Source organism: Neovison vison, chromosome 12 (genome assembly GCF_020171115.1).
Source record: "Neovison vison isolate M4711 chromosome 12, ASM_NN_V1, whole genome shotgun sequence".
Lineage (NCBI taxonomy): Eukaryota > Metazoa > Chordata > Mammalia > Carnivora > Mustelidae > Neogale > Neogale vison.
This window is the reverse complement of record NC_058102.1, coordinates 18,261,216-18,284,480: the sequence shown is the minus strand read 5'-3', so window position 1 is coordinate 18,284,480 and position 23,265 is coordinate 18,261,216. Positions and strand designations below refer to the sequence as shown.

The 23,265-nt window shown below is 39.3% G+C and overlaps 1 protein-coding gene across 1 annotated transcript in view; it reads right to left on the bottom strand.

The window, feature by feature from the left end:
* C12H12orf42 (chromosome 12 C12orf42 homolog) overlaps positions 1-8,320 on the bottom strand; it is an 83,823-nt gene extending 75,503 nt beyond the window's left edge. The window contains exons 1-2 of the mRNA XM_044227360.1: positions 8,270-8,320; positions 7,814-7,882 (exon numbers count right to left, since the gene is read on the bottom strand). Coding sequence (XP_044083295.1) covers positions 7,814-7,882; positions 8,270-8,320 — 120 coding nt within the window. The remainder of the gene's footprint in view (positions 1-7,813; positions 7,883-8,269) is intronic.
* Between the last annotated feature and the right edge of the window lie 14,945 nt (positions 8,321-23,265).

Sequence of the window (23,265 nt, the reverse complement as noted above, 5' to 3'; positions counted from 1 at the left end):
GAGGAACAAGCACGAGGAGTGAGAGAGGGAGAAGCAGGCCCACCATGGAGCAGGGAGTCCACGGCGGGGTTTGATCCCGGGGTCCTGGGATCATGACCCGAGCTGAAGGCAGATGCCTAATGACTGAGCCACCCAGGCACCCCCAATTTTTCCATATTCTTACCAACATTTGGTAGTTTCTGTTTTTCTAATAATGGTCATCTAGTGGGTGTAAAGTAGTTTCTTACTGTGGTTTTGTTTTGTATTTCCCTGATGACTAATGGTGTTGAGTATCCTTTCATATGTTTATTAGCCATTTATATATGTTCTTCACAGAAATGTCTATTCAAGCCCTTTGGCGATTTTTAAATCATATTATTTGTTTTTTGTTGTTGAGTTGTAAGAGCTCTTTATTTATTCTGCATATTAACCCCTTATCAGATATAATTTGTAAATATGTTCTCCCATTCTGTGGGTTGTCTTTTCATTCTCCTAATAGTGCCCTTTGATGTACAAAGGTGTTTAATTCTGTTAAAATCCAGCTCATTTTTTCTTTTGTTGCCTGTGCTTTGGTATCATCTTTAAGAAATCATTGCTATACTAATGGCAATGAATGAGAATTTTTCCCTGTTTTCTTCTAGGATTTTAACCATTTTAACTCTTATTTAGGTCTTTGATCCACTCTAAGTTAATTTGCATATCTTGTGTAAGGTTCAGTTGCATTTTTTTTTCATGTGAATATCCAGCTCTCCTAGTGCAGTTTCTTGAAAAGACTGTCCTTTTCCCCGTTGAATGGTATTAACATGCTTGTCAAAAATCAATTGACCGTATGTGTGAGGGTTTATTTCTGGGCTGTCAGTTCTATTCCATTGGTCTATTTGTTTAACCTTATGAGTGTACCACACAGTTTAGATTACTATAGCTTTGTAATATGTTTTGAAATCAAGAAGTATGAGCTCTACAAATTTGTATTTTTTCAACATTGCTTTGGCTATTTGGGGTCCCTTGAGATTCCATAGATTTTAGGATGAATTTTTCTGTTTCTTAAAAGGAAAAGTTGGGATATTGATCAGATTGCATTAAATTTGTAGATAGATCACTTTGGACGATGTTATCATATTAGTAATGCCAAACCTTCTAATCTATGAATGCAGATGCCTGCCCCCCTGATTGGGTGGTCTTTAATTTCTTTCAGCATTTATTATAATATCCAACATATAAATCCTAATCTTCTTTGGTCAAATTTATTCCTAGATACATAAATGGAATAAATATGTAAATAGAACTGTTTTAATTTCCTTTTCCACTCTTCTTTGCTAGCATTCAGAAACACAACTGGTTTTTGCATGTTGATTTTGCCTCCTGAAGCTTTGCTGAAGTTGTTTATTATCCCTAACTTGTTGAATCTTAAAATAAATCTGAGAAAGGAACACCGTCAAGGTCCAGGCACTGACATCAGCAGCCAGACTCATGAATTAGTAACATGGGAGGGAAGGGCAGGAAGTTTTGTCTCTTTCTGCTGCAAGTTCCAGCGTCCTACAGAAATGAAAGCAGTGCAAACTGTGGCATCTCATTTTCAGTGGTGGAGGTGATGGAGGTGGCCACCGGTATCCATCAGCTGTACCATGTTCTTTGAGTCACTCTTCCGGGAAGCCTACCCCCAGATCTGGTTCCGTGGCCCTCCCACAGATCCTGTGAACCACCCAATTTTATTTTGCTCAATCCTTTCTCTGACGAATCAACCAGAGTCAGCTTCTGTTGAGTGCAAATAACAATCCTTTTTGGTACACTCAACAATGGCACATGCCCCCATTCTGTGATCCTACCTTTTCTCTACAGTACTTACCAGTATCTGACCTCTCAGTGTATTGTCTGACTCTCACACTAGAATGGAATCTCCATGAAGTCAAGGTCATTTATTCTGTTCACTGCCAGAAGCCTAAAACTGTGCCTGGTATATATTGCACTTAATATAGTTTTTTGAATGAATGAAACACCTAACCCTAATTAACTCATTTTACGCTGACAACAACCCAGGTCTGTTAAAAGGGAAAGCATGAGGTATTCATTCGTAGTTCTGTGCCTATGGTTCCTCCTCTGCAATGCAACCCTTTCCATCTCTGTGCCCTCTGATTCTGGGCAGAGCACATTCCTGGGCACCAGCAGAGTCTCTAAGAGGACCTCCCCCAGGGATGCAGATATGCCACCTTTGTGTCATTTCTGTAGGACACTGACTCTCCAGTTATCCTCTGGGCCAGTATTTTTTCAGTTTGGGGTCAAAGTGAATGGGCATTCCTCTCCTTTTCTCTCAGATATTCATAGTGGATATTGGAAAAGGCAAACATTTCTAAAATTACTTAGAGGCCACACTTAAAAGTCTGCCGAAGCACTTTAGTCAAACATAAAATGTGTCCCCAGATCATCTGAGCCACAGCTGGATTCATTTCCTGCTGAAATCATAGAGGAGATGGAGAATCAGCTTGCTACCGAGGCATGTTGAGATGAAGACACACCACTTCTCAAATAACTCATTCATGGAAGATCTAAAAATGCCTTCCCTGTGCAAATCTAACTCACACACACCTGCTGAGGAACTGATGCTCTTTTCTAGGTCATAACTCTCATGACCCGCCCTACATTTACCTTACTTTCCACAGTCCTCAGCTCACCCATGACTAGCGACCTCCTGGTTCATTCCTTCAAATGTCTGTTTTACCACTTGCTGTGGAAATGATCCATTGCAAGGTTACTAACTTGTTTTATGACTACCTCTACTGCATCTTTCTCCACTCGAATCCACGACAGCTTATATACAAGCCTTGAATAGCTCATGACTTTAAAATATGTGTTTAGTGTACAATCATTGATATGACTCCATGATTAAAATGGGAATCACTTAAAGCCATCCTTTCCAGAAAGCAGTATGTATTCTACTATGTTCTATCAGCCTATTCTTTTTTTTTCTTAAAGATTTTATTTATTTGAGAGAGAGAGAGAGCACAAGCAGGCAAAGGAGCAGAGGAGGAAGGAGAGGAATGGAGAAAGAATGTCAAGCAGACTCCATACTGAGTGCAGAGCCCATCACAGGGCTCCATCTATGATCTCGAGATCATGACCTCAGCCAAAACCAAGAGCTGGATGCTTAACCCACTGAACAACCCAGGTGCCCCCATCAGCCTTTGCTTGAGCTCACTGTCTTATTATGGCTTTATAAAAATTTCGATATCTGGTCAGAAAGTTTCCACATTTTATTCTTCATAACTCTGTCACTTACTCATAGTCTTTTATCTTTCATGCAATTTGTATGACCCACTCTAACTTCAGGAAAATTCCATGATAATCTTCTCACTCATTAACATAGCATCTCTTCCTTTATTCAGACCCTCCTTTACATACACTTAAGTAATGCTTTATACTTTTATCCATATATGCTTTACAAATATTTTGTTATACCTATTCCAAAGTAAATTATAATTTTGGTTTTAATAATTTATAAGTTTTAATATTATGAAATAATTTTAGATTTTGAAGGTATATAATCAATATTTTTTCCCCCAAAAAATTTTTTTATATTTTTTTTCTTATATTTCATTGCTTTGGTCCCCAGGACATTTTTTAATAGAAGCAATAATAGTAAACATTCTTATTTTCCCTTACTTTAATAGAAATGCTTCTGAAGGCTCCCTATTAAGTCTAATTATTTTTTCTGTAGATTTTTATAGATTTTTTTCAAGTTAAGGAAGTTCCCTTCTATTCCTACTTTCGTAAAAGAGGGTTTTTTTCCCATGAATTAATGTTGACATATCCACTGGGATGGTTATATGATTCTACTCTATAAGTCTCTTGCTATATATCTCATGAATTGATTTTTTTATAAGAAACTCTTCTTGTATCCCTAGAATAAATTCTACTTGATTTAGATATATTTTATTGTATACATTACTGAATTTGATTTTGCTAGTATTTAATATAATAGTCTTCATAAACGAGATTAATCCATAGTATCCCATTTTATTTTAAAAGTTTTGCCAACTTCAAAAAAATAATAACTTAGAAGAGGCTTTCCTTTTCCTCTATATAAGGATTACCTGACATTTGAAATTTTAATAACTCAGCCTCAAAACTCTTGGCCTGCTATTTTTGAGAAAATTTGAGAAAATGGAAATTTCTGGATATTGATTCAATAGTGTGTTTTTAATTGTTCACTTAAGTTATTTATAGTATTGACTCCAGGTTTTATAAGTTTCCCTTGTATCGGTACTTATGTTTCTCTTTTCATCCATAATATTGTTTCTCCTTTTTTCCTTGATCCGTCTTGGTTGGTTTATCTATTTTTTTTAATAGTTTTGTTTTTGTTTTTTGTTTTTTATTTGACAGACAGAGATTACAAGTAGGCAGAGAGGCAGGCAGAGAGAAAGGAGGAAGCAGGCTCCCTGCTGAGCAGAGAGCCTGATGTGGGGGTCGATCCCAGGACCCTGGGATCATGACCCGAGCTGAAGGCAGAGGCTTTAACCCACTGAGCCACCCAGGCGCCCCTGGTTTATCTATTTTATCCACTCCTTCCAATAGCAAGTTTTTGATTTTGTTAATTATCTCTAACTGTATTTTTTGGTTTCTATTTTGGTGCCTTTTCCTCTTACTTTGATTATTTCCTGCTTCCTTTGAATTCATTTTGTTGTTTGAGTAACTCCTCCTTAAATTGAATGCCTCACTCTATTGTTCAACCTTCGCTTTTCTCTATGATAACTTTTAAAGTATAAGTCTACCTCTAAGAACCACTTTAGCTGCATCTCTCACTTTTAAAATTATTATCATTTCCATTCTGAGTATTCTACTTTTCATCATTATTTCTTCTTTGGCTCATGAATCATTCCAGAGTAATTATTTTTAGAAACCATATTTTGGGTCATATTTTTATTATTTCTATAGCAGATACTGTTAGGCACCTACTCCCACATCCATTCTCCTCTCATCCTCTATGTTGGAACCCCAGTTTGAGGTTATGATGTGCCCAGTAAGTGGACATTTCCCTGTCCCTCTTACAGCAAGGTCTGACCATGAGACTAAGTTCTAACTACCAAGATACTAAGTACTAAGCATCTCAAGCTTAGCATTCTTCAAATGCAACCACTGATGGTCTCCCTCAAAAACCTATTCTCAATATTCCCACCACCTCCACCACTATCCATCCCAGTTTTTAGGCCAAAAGTCCAAAACTCTTCCTTGATTTTTCTTCACACCCCATATTCAATTCATTATGATAGCCTATCAGCTCCATCTCCAAAATATTTCTGAAGTCTGACTACCTCCTCCAACTCATTCAGCTGCTGCAGACCTAGTCCTAGCCACTGTCTCCCCTCTCTGATACAATCCAAGAATTTCTTAATGGGACTCAAGGTCTCTTATTTCCCAAAAATTCATCCTGCATACAGTACCTACTGAACCTATTCAAGAATAAATCAGATCATTTTATCTCCTGCTATAAAATAAACTCTCATTACAGGTTCTGCCTTGCATGTAGAAGACAAAGTCCTTTCATTGGCCAGGAAGCCCTCTGTGCTCTGGCCCCTGCCACTGCTCCATCCACTCCTTCAGTCTCCACTTCAGTGCAGTCACATTCTGTCCACTCTTCAGTGTTCTAAACCCAATCTGTCTCAGTCTGTCCTTTCTGCTTGGAATAGTTTGCCTCCAAGAAATTTCTGTGAACCAGAATGTTACCTGGGTATCTCCTTCTCACAGCTCTGGACTAGATTCAAATATCACCTCTTTACAGAGGATTCCCCAGACCACTGTACCCTAACTAAGGCCATATACTCCTGCCATCCACATCATCTTTGACCTGATTACTCCTATTTATCTTCTTCACAGCATTGCAGTTTTCACTACCTGCAATTACTGTTTTATTTTGTTTTTAAATTATTCATTATTTACATTCCTCATTATATAAGAGGCTCCTGGAAGGCAAAGAGTTTTTCTTTACTGCTGCTTTCAGAAGAGCCTTCTGACCAACATAGGTGGGCAGTAAATCTAATATATAATGTATGGAATTAGAATATATACACATACAAATAGAGATCATTCAATATATAATATATGGCAATATATTAGATATGATATCTAATGCTATATGAGATATGTTATATGTATTATATGATGTACAAGATATAATATACAACTTATACTATATAATATGCAATAAAGTGTATAGTAGTAAGTATAATAAAACAATGACAAATAACACAGAAGTCTTTAGAAGATACACATCTCAAAATCTCTTAGTCCTCTTCTATAATTCCTCCAAAGTCACACAAATGCAGAAAGAGAAGGGGAAGGAAAATAAAACAGAGAAAGAAAAAAGGGGACAAAACAATTTGAAAGAGGATCCAGCTATGTCAACCTCCTGATCTCATGTAGGCCTGCACTTGCTTCCTGGTGCTCACTTAAGCTGTCGGAGGAAGAGAGCGCTAGGCACCCAGGTGGCACCATCTATAAGCTTGAGAAGTGTTCTATCTCTATAGTATAAGCTAATTAGCAATCTCCAATCCTCCCTATGACGTGTGTCACTCCTTGTCAAGTGAATGGGCCTGTGATCCCCTTCCACGAAGCTTTGCCTTCTTAGAGCCTTAAAATACTAGTGGTGAAATATAGGGACTTCACTGGGGTCTGTTTCCTCCTGAACACAGTCCATGCGGAAAGTCATGGAATCCTCTGGTTAATTCTTAAAAGATTCTTGAAGCCCAAATGGAAAAATGACTGGTAGAAGAGCATATTTCAGACACCTTATTTAGATACATTCTGTGCTTTAGTGGTATATAAGAACAGTTAGAAAACCAGGTCACATTTTTCAACTAGGTCATGTTTCTCCTCTTCCCACAGTTGGCCTTCTTCTTTACTCTTAGAATATGATTTTTCACGTCTCTTGATTTCTTCTCTTGAATATTTGCAGTTATCATATGCTACTTCTCCACAAGTAGTAATTTGGAGCAATCCTGCTCCCAAATTTTGGAAAGCAGAAACTCTGGAAGACATAATTAGCATGGCCCTCTCCACACATGCTTGGGACTTTGTGATTTCCTCAGTGTCAGTGAGCTGTGTGGCCCTCTCCAAAGGGCTTTGCCATTCTGGTGTGGTAAATAGTAAGGAAATGAAGGCAATTAGAGCCCTTTGGATGTAAATTTAAGTGTTGGCCGAAAGGTTTTTTCCTTTCCAGATCCTACTTTTGTCCACAGAGCTCTGGTAGGAGGGAACCTGGGAAGTTCCCACAGCTCCATGACAACTGGACAGGCCAGCCATGGTGACCATCTCCATGTGCACATTGCAGTCATTTCTAGACATGCATTTGCATACTGTAGCAACAAACACTCACTGTGGCTCTCACCAACAGGACATCATTAGCAACCAGTGGGTAGAATATGGGATGGGGGAGAACATGACTAACATGTCAGTCTTTCACTTGATGAACTCAGTTGTTTATTGTTATTGATTATATTAGATGGCATTATTGTCCCAGTTTCTGTACATTGTGCCACACACAAGCACTGCACACACACCTAATGTGCGGTGACTTCTACTATTGCTTATCCAATGAATAAGTTATTTTCTCAGTTATATAATCTGTGTAGAAAAGATAAAAATGTACTATAAATCTCAGACAGAGATCCAAAATTCCATAGGATATGTCTTTTAATGTTCCCCTTATTTTGAAATTTAAAAGAAAATCTTTCCCAGTTATAAGGTAAAAGCAAAATACAAATTTTCTTATGCACCCAGCAACTGAAACCAAAACAATTCCACTATGGACACCATTCTGCAGAGCACCACTCTACTTACTCACATTTGCATGGGATATGTTCCTCTCCCATAGGGTTGCAGGTCTCACAATGGAAATGTAGTGAGAGGATTTCTGAAAGGTTTGAAACAAGGCCTTAGTATCACACCAGTAATTCTCACAAAAATATATTTCCATTCCTGTGATAATTTTTAGGGAGACTAGAAGCTAATTCACTTGAACAATGGCCCTTCATTCATTGAGTACCTGATATCATCCAGAACACTCTGCTAGGTGTTGGGGGAACAACAGTGAGCCCTGACAGACACGATTCCTACCTTCAAGGTCCAGAAGAAAACACAGGCAGTAGCTAAAGAATCATACCAAGAAATGCAAAATCTCAACTGGAACAAATGTTATGAATGAGAGAAATGAAGTATTTTGAGAACCTTGTAATATAGTAGGATGAAATAGATTTAAACATTTATATCCTTTGCCATGTGGCTTTGAAGTCCTCCCCACCTGAATAAATGAAGTGTTTCCTTGTCCCATTGATGTTGAGCTAGGCCCCATGACTTGCTTTAGCCAGTGACATGTTCACACACGACAGGAGCAGAAGCTTTAAATGTACACACAGGATTTGCCTTGGTCTCTTATGTTTCCATCTTAGCTAGGAGAAAACAAACAAACAAACAAACAAAAACATGCCCCAAGTAGTCACTGGTCCCAGAACAAGGAGACAAATCTAATAGACTAGACCCATGGCCTTAAGCCAGTCCCTGCTGAGCATAGCAGAGCCATGGCCAACAAGCAGATCAGAGAACATAAATAAGAAACAAATGCTGCTTGTTGAAAACCACTGATTTTGGAGTTGTTTGCTGTGTGGAATTATCATAGCAGAAACCTGACTGATACAAATATACAATACCTACAATAGGTCCATTTGGGGGTCACCCTGAGGATGTGCCAATGGTATGGAATCCTGGAACTTTGATACTAAAATATCAAACCTCAGTAAGATAATATCAGGATTTATTTTCATACTTCTGCTTTTCAATTTGATACTTTCTATTTGTTTATTTAGTCACAACCTTCAGGTCCTTGAAATTTTATTGTTTAATATTTGCTAAAATCATGCCTCAGCCTTTCATTGACCTGCAAAGCCTGTTGTCATAAAGACAATATCCTAACAGATCTATGACCAGGCTACAAGCGTATGTCCAGACACCAGGAAAACAATTAGTTTACTACATGATTTCCCTGAGGAAGTTAGAGTCTAAGGCAGAATTAGTTCTCAGAGAACCATACAAATCAAGGCCAAAGTTCAGTGACCCTAAATGTTATGAGGGACAGACACATGGAGTACAGACATAGGTGCAGCCAAGGACTATAGATGATGCAGACTCAGCTGATGGAAACAGAACCTCCAAAAGAGACAAAACTGGGAGAGACAGGGGTGTCTCTGAGATCAAAATACCAAAACAAAAGGACTGTGGCAAGAGAAGTAGAAGTTTCCAGATGGAAGAATAAAGAAAAAAGATCCAAAGAAGAGTGGGCAGCATAACAAGATTTCAGAGTGCTGACTGTAAGTATACCACACGGGTGCTACCTGACAAGTGCATTGGGGCATTGAGTCACCCTTGTTTTCTTCCCACAACACCAGGAAATGTGTGTTCAATACAATATCCCTGACATCAAATCCATGCCAAGCACATGGTAAGCATCCAATCAATAGTTTTAAAGAATGCAGGTGGACTGACTCATGATACCAAAAAAGAGTCACAGAGCATAAGAACTGGAAGGAATACTACATCACCAACATTCCTATTAGATACTGCTCAGTCCACACCAGCATGTAGCAACCAGCCAGTGACCAAATTTTAGCACCTGGGTTCTGTGCTCAAGCCCATACATAATCCTCTGTTCTGTTGTCAGCACACAAACGGCCCTCAAAACCCAGCTGTCAAGTTTGATTTGGAAAGCAACTCCACATCTGTGAGAAAGGGAAGGGGTCTCACTTACTAAACAAGAATCGGCCCGTCTCCATGATGTGGACCTCAGTTCTCTTCCTCAATGGACCTTCTGCCATGCACTCCAACTATGTATCTTCACATATCTGATTGTCTTCTGGAAAGTAATTCTTGTCTAGGGCAATTAGCACCACGCACTGAATGCTTTCCCAAGTGACACTGCTGTGACATATTTCAACGCAGATTTCTCAGTGCTACTGCCTGAGTTATTCAGGTTGTGGATAACACATCCCACATCATTCAGAGTGCAAAGCAAACAATACCTCCTCAAGTTGTTCAGTGCACCACCTGAACACCTGTATACAAAAATCCTGAGACTTTTGCTGTCCAAACAATAAGGCTTTATGATAGCCAATAGTCCAAGGGAATCATGTTTATTCTGACTATTCCATTTTATAGGAGATTCTTTCTGAAGGGTAAAGACATAGGTAAGCAGAAAGAATCAGGGGTTGGGGTTTTCTGATTTCTTAGAAAAGCTTTATCTTGAACTTTAAAGCAAGCCTATACTGCAGGTAGAATTTCTTTGTAAACAAAAACAAAAACAAAAAAAACTATTGTAATCAACAAGCAAAAAAAAAATGTCTTGGAAGAATAAAGGAGCTGGGATATTCATTGCCAGTCATTAACCTGATTTTCTAATGAATATGGCATTAGGCATTCATTAACAATCATTTGTGTTTATGTTGAACAGTGGATGTATAATGAAGGTTGGTAAATGAAAGCAAAATTAAACCAGGGAATTTTGGACACTTATAAAGCAATTAACTTGTTTGGCAGTAATTACACATTGAAAGCTAAATCAAGTGCATTTAGAAAGCCACAAGAGTCGCCACATAAACCAGAGGTGCTTTGCTCTAAAATAATAGGAAAACCTCTCTTTCTTTCAAAATGAAAGAGAAAGGCAAAAGTATGGTATAAATGACAAACGAGGCCCAGGTCTAATGAAAAGAAATACGGTTACAGCCTGTATGTTAGGGAAGAGGCAAGTTACTGAAAAATAGGACAGCTCAGCTAATTAAAAGAAAGAAAGAAAGAAAACCTTTTTGTGACAACAATGATGTGAAAACAGGTGGTATGGGCTGGAGACTTCAAGTTTTCTGTTTGTGCACACAGGCATGAACATACATCCGTGTGCGTGTGCACACACACACACACACACAGTCAACATATTTGAACTACCTCTTAGATGTGTGAAGAGTAAAACCTGAATCCGCAATCAGGTTTTTGGACAGCACTGCATCTCAGGAGTTACGGAGGCTCTGCCACTGACAATTTTGCAATTTGATTCCCCCTAGTATTTGACTATAGTCCTTTATTCAATTTAACACTTGGCATTAAAGGTCAGTCATTAAACGCATCCAGGGGAAAGAGCAGAATGAGGTGTGATGAAAGAAAGCCCCAGGGAAGAATCAGTACTGAACTATGACGAAGCAAATGAAGTGAACTTGAGATTCCATGTGGCTACAATACTCATAACCAGAAACTTTGCTCCAAAAATATTAAAAAATCCAAGAAACCTTTCAAGATGAATTTTCTCAAGAGTTTTCCAGCCTACCAGAGTGAGCCAAGATACACTACAGAGGTATTGTTTGGGTTTTTTTGCATATTTTTGTCTTCCCTTGGCTGGAGAAGCTAGTCTTCAGACAAGCCCAAAGGTCCTGGCCAAAGGACAGAGCTTTCCAAACTGGAAGTTAAGCATTTTCCTCTGAAAATCTGAAGATTCATGGACCCTTCCCATATGACAAATATCTTCGCAAATAGGGTTTGTGGGTGCTTAAGTGTTAGTAACCAAAAGAAAGGTTCCCAGGGGGATCTATAAAGGGCAGCTGGCTTTGTGGAAACATTTGCAAAGTGCTCAGGGATCAACTATGCTAAAAGCAAATACTTGCTTTTCCTTGAGATTGGAAGAGAAAATGGAAACCAAGAGAGAACTCTGAAAATCCTCACTTAGGTCATTTAACTGCTACTAGAAAAAAAAAAAAAAATACATTTGCCATGATGGGGTGTGTGCATTTCTTTATAGAAATAGGGAAATAGAAATGTGGAGCCTTCAGGCAATTTACAAAACACAAAATGTTGCCCTCTCTTCACTGATACATCCCCATGACAGGGTTTGATGGAGCTGCAAATGTACCTGGATTTCAGCCTCCACTTACCCTCTTGGCTTAGAGCCCTTGCTAAGGGTACATGCTTCCAACCTAACATGGTGGCCCCAAAGCTGGAGGCTTCAGCTGGGGTACATAGTACCCCACATGGGTGAACCTAGAGACTAGACTCCAGAGAGATAGTGACATGGAAAGAAAAGCTGTGGGTGTAGCACACACTACTTTTAGCAGTTCAACCATGAGTATTAAACAAGAGATGAGACAGAAGCCAGACAGGTCATCAGGGTCAAGTGTTGACTTCCCCCCACCCTCTAAATAATTAGAGAGACCTGAGAAAGCTCAAATAGTGGAAGGGGGTGTGAATCAAGGAAGTAGGCTTAGGGCACACAATAGTCAACTTTAAATTCAAAAGCATCAGTTTCTCATTCTAATCCTCTCTTCATGGAAAACAAAATCATGTGGGATTAAAAGATTCTTTGCATCTAAGACACAAACCTGATTCCTCTCAAAATGAGCACTAAGACTCAAACTTGAACAAAATAACCCACTCTTTCTCTAGGTCTTGATTATAAAATTGATTCTTCAGTTCCTCTGATTTCAGAACCCTAAGAATAACAAATAACTATCTAGTAATTATCAAAATGGACTTTCCCATTATCAAAATGGGAAAATGGATTTTTAACCCACATATTTATATGGTTATTGCTTTTTATTAAAGTGTAACTTGTAGATGAGCTTCCTGTCAGCAATTAATATGCATGACAAATTGTTCATAACCAAAAACTGCATATTCTTTCTGTCAACACCTCTTGTTAATGGTTTCCTAACAGAAAGTACTAGATATACAACTGCCGGCAGTTCTTCTCTTCTTCAGGTAGCTGGAGAATCCAAGAGACAGACCAGTTATATTTTTTGTGGCTAAATATTAGCAACTTCATCATAAATCTAAGGTCTTCATTTTTATTTGAGTACCAAAAAAACATAGTGAAGTCTTAAAAACACTAACTTCCACCATAATTATCAAGCATAAGAAGAGTTAGAGTTTTAGCTAGTTGTATGCTTTATCTTTTATTGTGGGTCTCATTTCAGAAGACTCATTGAATTTTTAGGAACCCGCCAGTCTAGTCAAAGAAATCACAAATCCTTAACTAACATATGCTAACTTTTCTTTGAGGAACAAAAGAAGCATCTTTGTTTGTTCCTCACCAGCAAACACCAAGCCATTTAAAAGGAGTCTTTTCAGTGGCAATGTTAGCAGGGAAATTCAATTGTATTTAATTAAGTTCTTCCCCCAAAAACTGCGCACAGAAGCACCAAAGAGGTTATCAGAGGTCAGATGCCTGTCATGACTTTCTGACCCTCCCAAAATGCAAAATAAAAGATAGCGGTATCCCTGCTGGTAAGATGGGCTTCCACATTTGTGCCTCTCTCTTTCTGCTTTAATTTAATACCAATCAGCACAATATGGCTGCTTTTTTCTGAACAATAGGACAGGCAGAAGTTGGATTTACAGCGCTGCAAGGGGAAGATGGGAGACAAGAGAGGCTCACTATGGCTTTTAAGGTTCAATAAGAACATCACTGTGTTACCCATAATAAAAAACTTGAAAATCTACTTAATATTCATTGTGGTCAGAAACGGACAGATGTGCACTTCTGATGTCATGAATTATCTTCAATTGCCAACTTTCTTACAGAGCCTATCTAAAAATGATATTTAGAGGAATAAGATTTCTCCACTACCAAGAAGAAAATGATCTCTCTCATGCATTTAGGAGCTCCTTGATTTTAAAAGAGTAAAAGTATTTATATAGCAATCCTTACTTTCCAAATTTCATCATTTTCACAACCTTTCAATGAGCAAACACACTGACACGGTCAGAAGTACTAGCTGTGCTTCATGAAACCAGAGAAAAGCTAATTAACCAAAATTTTATTTAGCGTCTTGCATATGTAATTACAAATGAGCTCCGGACATGGAACTTACTTCCTGAGACTTTTCCTGTTTAGGAAATTGCATTCCTCAGTGACAGTGTTGGGAGAATATTAGAATCTGGAGCCCAGAAGACATCCTCAAAACCATTTAATCCAACATCCTCGCTGACATCTGACTCCCCCAGTACTACTGCCATCTTGTCATCCAGCATGTAGTATTTGCAGGGAGGCAACCCTTTCATAAGCACAGAGTGAAAACTTAGACAAAAGGAGCCTTAATTTTGAGATCAAGAGCCCCCAGTTTTAATCCTGGTTCTGTAGCCAACTTGGGATTTCAAGTAACTCATTTAATTTCTCTGTACTTGTGTAAATAAAAGGCAGAAATATTTTTGTGCCTATTGCTGAGTGTCCATCATTGTGTTCAAATGTGTGTGCTATAAATTTTTTCCTGTAGAGCTGTTTGGTCAGAAGAGTGAATCCCCTCCAACTTGAACATCAACTCAGATCAATTGGTATTGGCTGCCTGGAATGTTATCAGGACACTGAGTTTTTCCAGGTTTCTAGAGAAAGAGCACCATGACTGATTGCGTGATTCTCAACAGCACAGCCAAGTCCCATGTGGATGAGGAATGTATGCCCCTATTTACCATCTTCATTCTAGGTAATGCCCAGAGAAGAGCTGCAAGAACAACATTTGGGCTGTAACATTGTCCAGCAAGTACAGCTGGGAGACTGGCACCACTGACAATTACTTCCAGAGAGGATCTCACCTTAGGGATCAGAGTAACCTTTGTCTGGCAAATCTGGTTAAAAGTAGAAGACTCTCTAAACTCACATCTATTCACTGTCTTAGAAGTTAAGCACTCGGTTAAGGAAAAAGAGGGATCAGCACTTACTGAGTACATCTCAACAACCCTGCAGAGTAGGTATTATGCTCTCTCTTCAGATGAGAGTACTGACTGAGAGATTGGCTGACTGTCCCAAGGATACTCAGCTACTAAATAAGGGGGATTTGCACTAAAATCTCTCCTCAAAATACCTCTAAATATACCCCCAGGAGCTTTCACTAATATCTTAATTCCTTTCGAGATGGAAGTACAACAAAAGACCATGCTGTGGTTCCCAACCTCTCTTGTCCTTCTATTGAACATTCGATTGAACACTGGCAGATTCATTTACCAGTCTTATCCATGATACAAGCTCGTATGCAACTAATTAACTCTCTGTGTACGTAAAAAATCATCACTCTTTTATAGCAATAACACTCTTCTAAGAGGGATATATGTTTAACCCTATTAATCTTTCTCAATAAGCAAACATTTTAAAAGAAGGAATGATCAAGGAGGACTTACTGTCAATTTTATTACACAAAACTGGGGGCGCCTGGGTGGCTCAGTGGGTTAAGCCGCTGCCTTCGGCTCGGGTCGTGATCTCAGGGTCCTGGGATCGAGTCCCGCATCGGGCTCTCTGCTCAGCAGGGAGCCTGCTTCCCTCTTTCTCTCTCTCTGCCTGCCTCTCTGTCTACTTGTGATCTCTGTCAAATAAACAAATAAAATCTTAAAAAAAAATTAAATAAAATAAAAGATTAAAAAAAAAAGATCATGATTACACAAAACTATAGCAATATATTCTTTAGAGAACCCTCTATTCTTTTTTCCATTTGATAGTATCATCAGGTACTATAAAATACAGAAATTATCCAAAAATAAAATTACAGAAAGTAAATTTACAATATGGACAATTAGAAAGTGATAAAGATAAGGGGAGGGAGAGAAAAAACTGATTGTTTGAGGGGCACCTGGGTGGCTCAGTTAGTTAAGCATCGGTTCTTGGTCATGATCTCATGGGTCGTGGGGTCAAGCCCCAAGTCAGGCTCCATGCTCAGTGGGGAGTCTGTTTTTTTCTCTTCCTCCCCCTTCTTCCCTTCCCCTCAAATAAATGAATAAATAAAATCATTAAAAAAAAACCTGATCATTTGAATTCCATCCACTACTCCTACTCGTATAAATATAGGTCATAACAGAGCCCAGTATTATTTCTCCTGATAATGGGTTGAGTGATCAGGTCAATGAGCCCTCACAACTAACTAGGGTGCTCTGAGTTTGTAGAGCATAATTAAGTAAGATGACACATAAACACAGGTGCCACAACTGGACTTGTTACCAAGGCAGCAAACACCATCTGATACCCCAGCCTTATAAATCACATGTTCTGGAACTCTTTCTGTTCACTAACATTTTAACTAGGTCCAAATTTTTAACCTTTGAATGAGCACAAGCAAAATGTCATATTTCAAAATCAAAATGAGAAATGCATTGAACACCAAGCCCTTTTTTATTAACAGCCTTTCAATTAAACACTGAGATTATTTTACCTCAACTATACAGTAATAACCAAATAAATATAATTGTGATACAAACACACTCTGTGGTGTTTATCAGATAAACTGGAACAAAATTTGAGAGATACCAATCTCTCATATCGAAAGAGTGAACTTGGCTTTTCTTTTCACAGGAGAGGCTGAGTCGTATGTGAGGCGGGTAAAACATGGGCTCTGGAGCCTGACATGTTTCATTTGTCTCTTCCTTCCTTTCTAGCTCTGTGACCTCCAATGACTAATAACAAAAGCAAAGCAATCATTTATCAAACACCTACATCTACATGTGCCAGGCATCCACATGCATTAGCTCTTTGACTCACAAGTTAAAGTTTATTTGAGAAAGAAACTTTTTTTAACAATCTGAGAGAATGCCAGTCTTCACCAAATAGGAGCACCAAATATACAAGGACAGTGGAGACCTCTGAATGTCAGAACCACATGGGTCTGTAAGAGGTAATGGGTTTGAGTAAAGGATCACTTCATGATTTCAACCCCAGCAGCCCAGCAGACCTGTACATACTTGGTTTCAGCTGAAGAAGAGCTGCACGGCCAGCAATGTGAGTAGCCTAGGGTACCATGATGTTCATGGTGATAAAGATGGCCACGAACAAGCCTACTCTGGCGAGGTAGGCAGCCCTGTGAGACTCCCTTGAATGGGGTACAGGCTTTCTCGGGGGGGGGGCATATTTTATGGAAACCAAAAGAAACAATAAAAAATATATATTTAGAAGGGTGTAATTGTTTATATTATAAATCCAAGCATGCCTGTCGAAAACTTCTTGGCATCAGAGACCCCTTTCTTTTCTTGTGGATTCTGGTCAAGTCAATGAAATTAATACATTTTGTAACAACATATTCACATTGTCTCATGTGTCCTTTAAACCACTCAACCCTGCTACTGGGAGGAAGCCACAGTCTGAGACACCAGAGCCATTAGGTGACTTCTTCTTAACAGCCTCCCTTTCTCCCAGCACTGTCTGGGGAATGTAGGGTCAGCCCAGGGGAGGCTCAGCCAGACTATCTCTTGCCAGCATTTTCTAGACAGTGAAGCAGGCCTCCCATCAGGAGAGCTCTCCTCTCTGGTAAAAGGTGATGTTGTGGGTTCTAATCCCAGACCCCCTGAATGCAAAGCTTTGCCTCTCCTGCCACACTCCCCTAATGCTGGCCCATGAATCAGTTAATATAGGCTCTGGCACATAACAAGCAGAGAGTAGATGTAGCTCTTTGCTTTTTTATTTTTAAGACAGCTGCTGAATAATCTTCTGCAAAATATCATGACAGTCTGTGACTCATACTTTACAGTAACATATGCTTTCAGAGTTTAATTTGGTTTTGAACAGGATTAAATGTGCTGAAAATCAGACCACAAGATTTTCATAATGAGGGACAGAACACAATAGTCACCTTACGTGAAGAGCAATTATTTAACATGAATTCACGAATTGCTTGATGGTGTTTTCTTGTGGAGACAGGCACAGCTGTTACACTGAGAAAGTGCCAAATTTTATTCAATCTCCCCCACCGCCCCCGTTTCCAGGAAGAGAAAACCCCTCTGCCTTCTCTTGCAAGTGTCCTCATTCTCCGATGGGTCCCGATGATTTAGCAGTGATTCCTAAGGCACCTTTGTCTTCATTTGAAAATGTTTGTTCCTGGCCTTTTTGCAACTGAGTGCATATGCATGTGTGTGGTGGGGTATCATTTTGGCTGCTGGTTTTTTTAATAATAAAAATGTGTGTTATTCCATGAAGACATGTGCATTTTATACATAATACAGAAGTTGACATAAAAACAGTGTAGAAAAAGAGTTTGACTCCCAGAATTTTTCAGTTGATCTGAAATGCTAGGCAAGCCCTCAAGATCTGAGAGATCATTCTATGAACCGAAGGCTTAGTGCATTTCAGGGGACAACAAGCAGCCAACCCTGGGCTGAGCTCAACATATTAGGACAATTTTCTTGAGAGACTGAAAATCCAGTGGTAGCCAGAAAACATTTCTGCAATGAGGTTTGAGGTTGGTTATTCAACAGGGCTATGCAGGGATAATAAATTCATGGGGACAAGACATTTTCTTAACATTGAAGAAAGCATTGCAGTGGCCCACTACCAAAAAGGGGCAAGTTTATTCATATATGTGCTGTGTTTACTGATGTATGCAGGGAGTTGAAACAATTTGTCTTCCAAGACAGTGAAGGCATTTTCTCTGAAGTAACTTTACAAACATTCTATCGCTCTATAAAAAGAATCTACTGTTCCATACTTTGCATGATTCCAATTTTGTTTTCTTTCATATTAGTGACCTTGAGAATTGATCCAAAATTCTTCACCTCTGTTTTAGCCTTCCATACCCAGCGCGCTGTGTTTCAATGCTACATCACTAATGAGTCAAATATTTGTTTTCACAGTACTTACACAAAAGATATTACAACTAGTATGTGCAAGGACAAAAGGTTGGTTTCTAAGGTTGATGTTATTTTACTAAGAGAAAGAGCCTCTCCTTCCCCCACTCTCCAACTCATGCTTGGTAACTCTATCTTCCTTCTAAGCAAAAGCCACCTGAATTCTTAGCTCAAGAACAGTTCTTTTGAATAAACAAATCACCCTCCTAAATATCTAGGAGAAAGTCAACTTTAAACAGAAGCCAAAAAGAATAACATAACCATAACTTCTCTCTTCTATCCTGACATGTGACCATACCTGAGGAGGTTGAATGGGCAAATCCCCTAACTTAACTGTGGCCCAGTCCATGTGTTGTAAGTGACCCAGATCAGAGCCAACCTAATTATCTTGAAGCACTAACGGGTCTCTCTGCCTCTTATCTCTCTCTTATCCCCTCCTCCAATTCATCTCCCCAGTCGACTGGATTGATCTTCCTAAAGACTAGTTAACCTTCACATTATCTTCCCCTGTAAGAAATCACCAAAGTTTCTCCACACTCTTTTGTTTGGCACTGAAGAACCTCTCTCCCTTTATCCAAGCTATGGTTTCAGCCAGAGCCACCATTTTCCCCTGCACACAACCCCAGATCCCCCTTCCACCCACCTCACTGTTCCCACCATGCTTCACACTTTCCAGTGCACGCAACATTCATAGTCTACCCTTAGTCTCTCTAGGGCCCCGCTGTGGTGATCTAAGAGTCCACTAGTGACCGTTAACGCTTTGAGAAGAGAGACTGTTTTGCTTGTTTTTTAATCCCCTCTGTAACTAAGAATGTCTCATTCTGGATAGATGCTTACAAAAGATTTACTGGGTGATAAATGGACTGATGCAGAGATGGATAGAAGGAAAGATGGATAGAAGGAAAGATGGCGGACTGATGGGTGAGTAGGAGGGTAAGGAATGAATAGGTAAATGGATGAATGGATGAATCAGTGGTTAGATGAATGAGCTAATGAAAGTGTATCTAATACAGGAGATCGAAGTAAGAGAAACAACATCTAATAAAGTCACTAGACATTAATTTTCTGGAAAAGAACATCAACTGAACCCTGATTCTAGTCTAGTGCAACTTTGTTGTCAATGACATTTCTAAAAGATAACTTTGCTTCCCTGTCTTACAGCCTAGAGCTGTTTGGAATAGTCATTAATTTCTATACTTAGCATGGGAGTGGTATTTAAATTAATCTCAGCCCAGATCTATTTCTAAAGTACTACCTAGCCAAATCCTCCTTTCACTGAAAATATTTTGTTTTCTCAATACAACAATCTTCCATCTGAAAATTTCTATAATAATCAACATGGGTCTCTGAGTTTCCAAAATAATGATGGTAAAAGCCTGATATCAGCAGGCATGTACTTTTCTTAGATAAGGGTACGCAGCCTTCATTTAAACCTAGAGACTCTTAGACAACACACCGTGCTACCAGGATCATTTGATCTCCATCAAGCAGCAGATGACAAGCAGCTACTTGGATACAGCAGGAGGATCTGGCATAAACCAAATATTTACTGCAGACAAAACTCATGATTTATAGCCAACTGCCAAGCGGGATGCAGGAACACTTTTTAAAACTTTTAAGAAGTTTTAAGAACTTTTAAGAAGCTTGGTTTTTTTTAATTTTATTTATTTATTTGACAGAGAGAAAGAGACCACAAGCCAGGGTGGGGGCCGGGGGGAGCACAGCAGGCAGAGGGAAAGGGAGAAGCTGACTCCCCACTGAGCAGAGAGCCTGATGTGGGGCTCGATCCCAGGACCCTGGGATCATGACCCAAGCTAAAAGTAGACATTTAACAGACTGAGCCACCCAGGAGCCCCAAGAAGCTCGTTTTCTGTATGCCACATTCCATTAAGTTTTTTGTTGGATTTTTAGTTTTGGGTTTTGGGGGTTTTCTGGTAGCCATATTTATAAGCCATAAATGGCTTATTTATATTGTCTCTACTGTTGACAAACACCCAGCATTCTCTACCCATGTGCTTCTGGTTTTCTCAACCCACCAGTGAAAGAGAAAATCCAATAGACGTGTCCCACACAGCTGCTATACTAGAGGAGAGTTGTTTACTCGGTCCAGGGAAACCAGAAAGTGCAGGAAGTCTTCCTAAAGGAAGCTCCGTCAAAACGAAGCTTACACTGGGGGATGAGTGGGAAAGCAGCATATACAATGACAGAAAGATGATGGCATGTGCAGAGAAAAAAAAAATAGTTCAAAGAAATGGCAGAAGTGAGAAGAAAGTGAGTTTAGTGGCAGAAAAAACCTGGAGAGGAAGCAGGGTGTACCATGACAAAGGACCTTACAAATTTGTAAAGAAGTTTGGAATTTATCCTGGAGCCAGTGGGAGGGCAGTAGAAGTTTGAAGCCAAGGTGCAACTTTTAAAGCAAAGATTCATTTTAGAAAGACCACCTAGGCCCCAAATGTGGAGGGGTTATGGGATGCAATAGACAAGAGGCAGAGTAAGACACAGGAGACTACACCATTGGCGATTATAAGGATCTCAGTGACCCCCAGCTCTCAGAATGGCCCCAGCCCAGAGTTCTGCAGGCGGGGCTCCCAAGTTCTCTGAGTTGGCTCTGTGCCCATGCCAGCCCTCCAGACGTGTTTGTGTCCACTCTTTTAACTGAACTTGGCTTCTCCAGCCTGACCTTTGCATTTTCAGAGAACCTTACATGACAGTGATTCGCGTTCCTGGTGTCCTCTGGGGATACATTGCCATAGCTCTGCCTCCTAGAGCCCAAACCTGGTATCACATCCCTCCAGAGAGCAGGGATCTTGCCTGAGCAGGGATTTTAACGCAAGGGATTTTACACAAAAGGTTTTCTGGCACAAAACTGAAGCTGTGGGGAATTTTTTGCAACAGAAATTTCCATAATTATTATTAGCTGTACAAAATTATGCAAAGGTATATACTGCATTCAAAATAGCATTTTTTTTAAAACCAAAGGGAACGTGAGGAAGAGAAAAAGGTGCACGGCCCTTCCTATACAACCATTTTACATGGTCGTTATCGCCATAACCAAAAACATAGAAATCCAGAGATTAATAGAAAATGAGAACAAGAGAGAAGGAGGAAAAGACTGTAGAGAGAAGGAAAGAGGCCACAAGAAGAGGAAGACCAAATCCATGTAAACTTGAAAATACTTTAGAAAACAAAATGTACTGATAATCAATATAGCAATCAGAAATAGCAAAAGAACTAAGTAAATACAACTTAATGAAAGAAATATCCCCATCCATTCGAATGGTCTCAGTGCTGTTCTGAGGAAAACTGCTCCAGTATATACCACAGGACTGGAATTCCCTCCCAGTACAGTCGGAGTGATCACAAGTGCCTCTATAAAATGTACAGATCAATTGCTGGAGTTGTCAAGATAACAGCTTTCCAGAAGGAATGACTAGTCACAAAAAGCTTCAGAGTCCTTATTCTCGGGCCCTATATACCTCGTACGATGCACCTTCCAAAAAAGGAAATATGAGATGGTCAGAAATGATGCCATTTGTATCTGAAATATATTCACTGGAGCCAGCAGGAGAAATGTTACTGAATCTGACTGGATTTAGTATTGAATTATTAAATCAACTTTTAAAGACAATTATTAAATAATTAAATCAAATTTTTAAAGAAAAAAAGAGATGTCGGTCTGAGGGGCAACAATGGAATAAATCTGGGGGTAAAAAACCTCTATTTTTGAATGATCCCTTGTTCCATTCAAATCTCTTTAAATTGACAGAAATGAATTTGAGTCCTGTGAAGGTCATGACTGAAAAAAGAAACCCAAAATTGATTTAAAGAGGCTCATCAAGGAGAGATTTGCAATACTTTCACGAAACAGCCTCCTGAAATGAAAGAGAATTGGCCAACAATTCCATTTTCCTGAGCATCCCGTTAATAGAACAGCCAATTATTGTTCAGCAGAAGCAATATCCCAATTCATTCTTTTTCACAAGGTAACGACTCTGGTCTGTGAGTTGAGACTATGAAATGGTGGACCGGACACACGCCACAGAGGGAAAGCGTGGGGTAGGATTTGGGGCTTTTTACTGGCTGCAGTTCATTTCATTAGAGGTTCTGAGTCTCCCGCTGGGCTCTTATTTCTAAGCCTTTTGTGTGGGATTTTCCTTTTAAAATGATACCTCAATGCCAGCGCCCACATCAGTGTAAGAAAACACTTAGCAGACGTCTAAGAAACCTGTAGAATGGTCATAGAAAGCACAGAAATATTTTAAAGCAAAAATAAAGGGAATAAAATGGAATATTTTAGGCCACCCTAGCAGGTGGATATTTGGTGGTTGAAAATCTACATGCACATGAGCAGGACTATAACTGTAACAAGTAGATAAGACACTTGTGTTCCAATCATCCCAGCAAAACTAAATTGCAGACCTGGGAATATTTAAAGAAAGAAAGAAAGAAGAAAAGAAAAAAGGAAGAAAAAAAAAAAACACAACACGCTTCAAAAGAAAAATAAAACAATGCTCCCAAAATAGGCCCGATTATGTGGGTCACTGCATACTGTGTATTTCCCCTGTAGCATTTTATCGTGGTTACTGTTGCCAGGGGACACTTGATGCTCTCATTATATATGTTTGTCTTTCACATCAGAGCCAGTCTTTTCCCTTGGATGCTCCCAGAACTGTA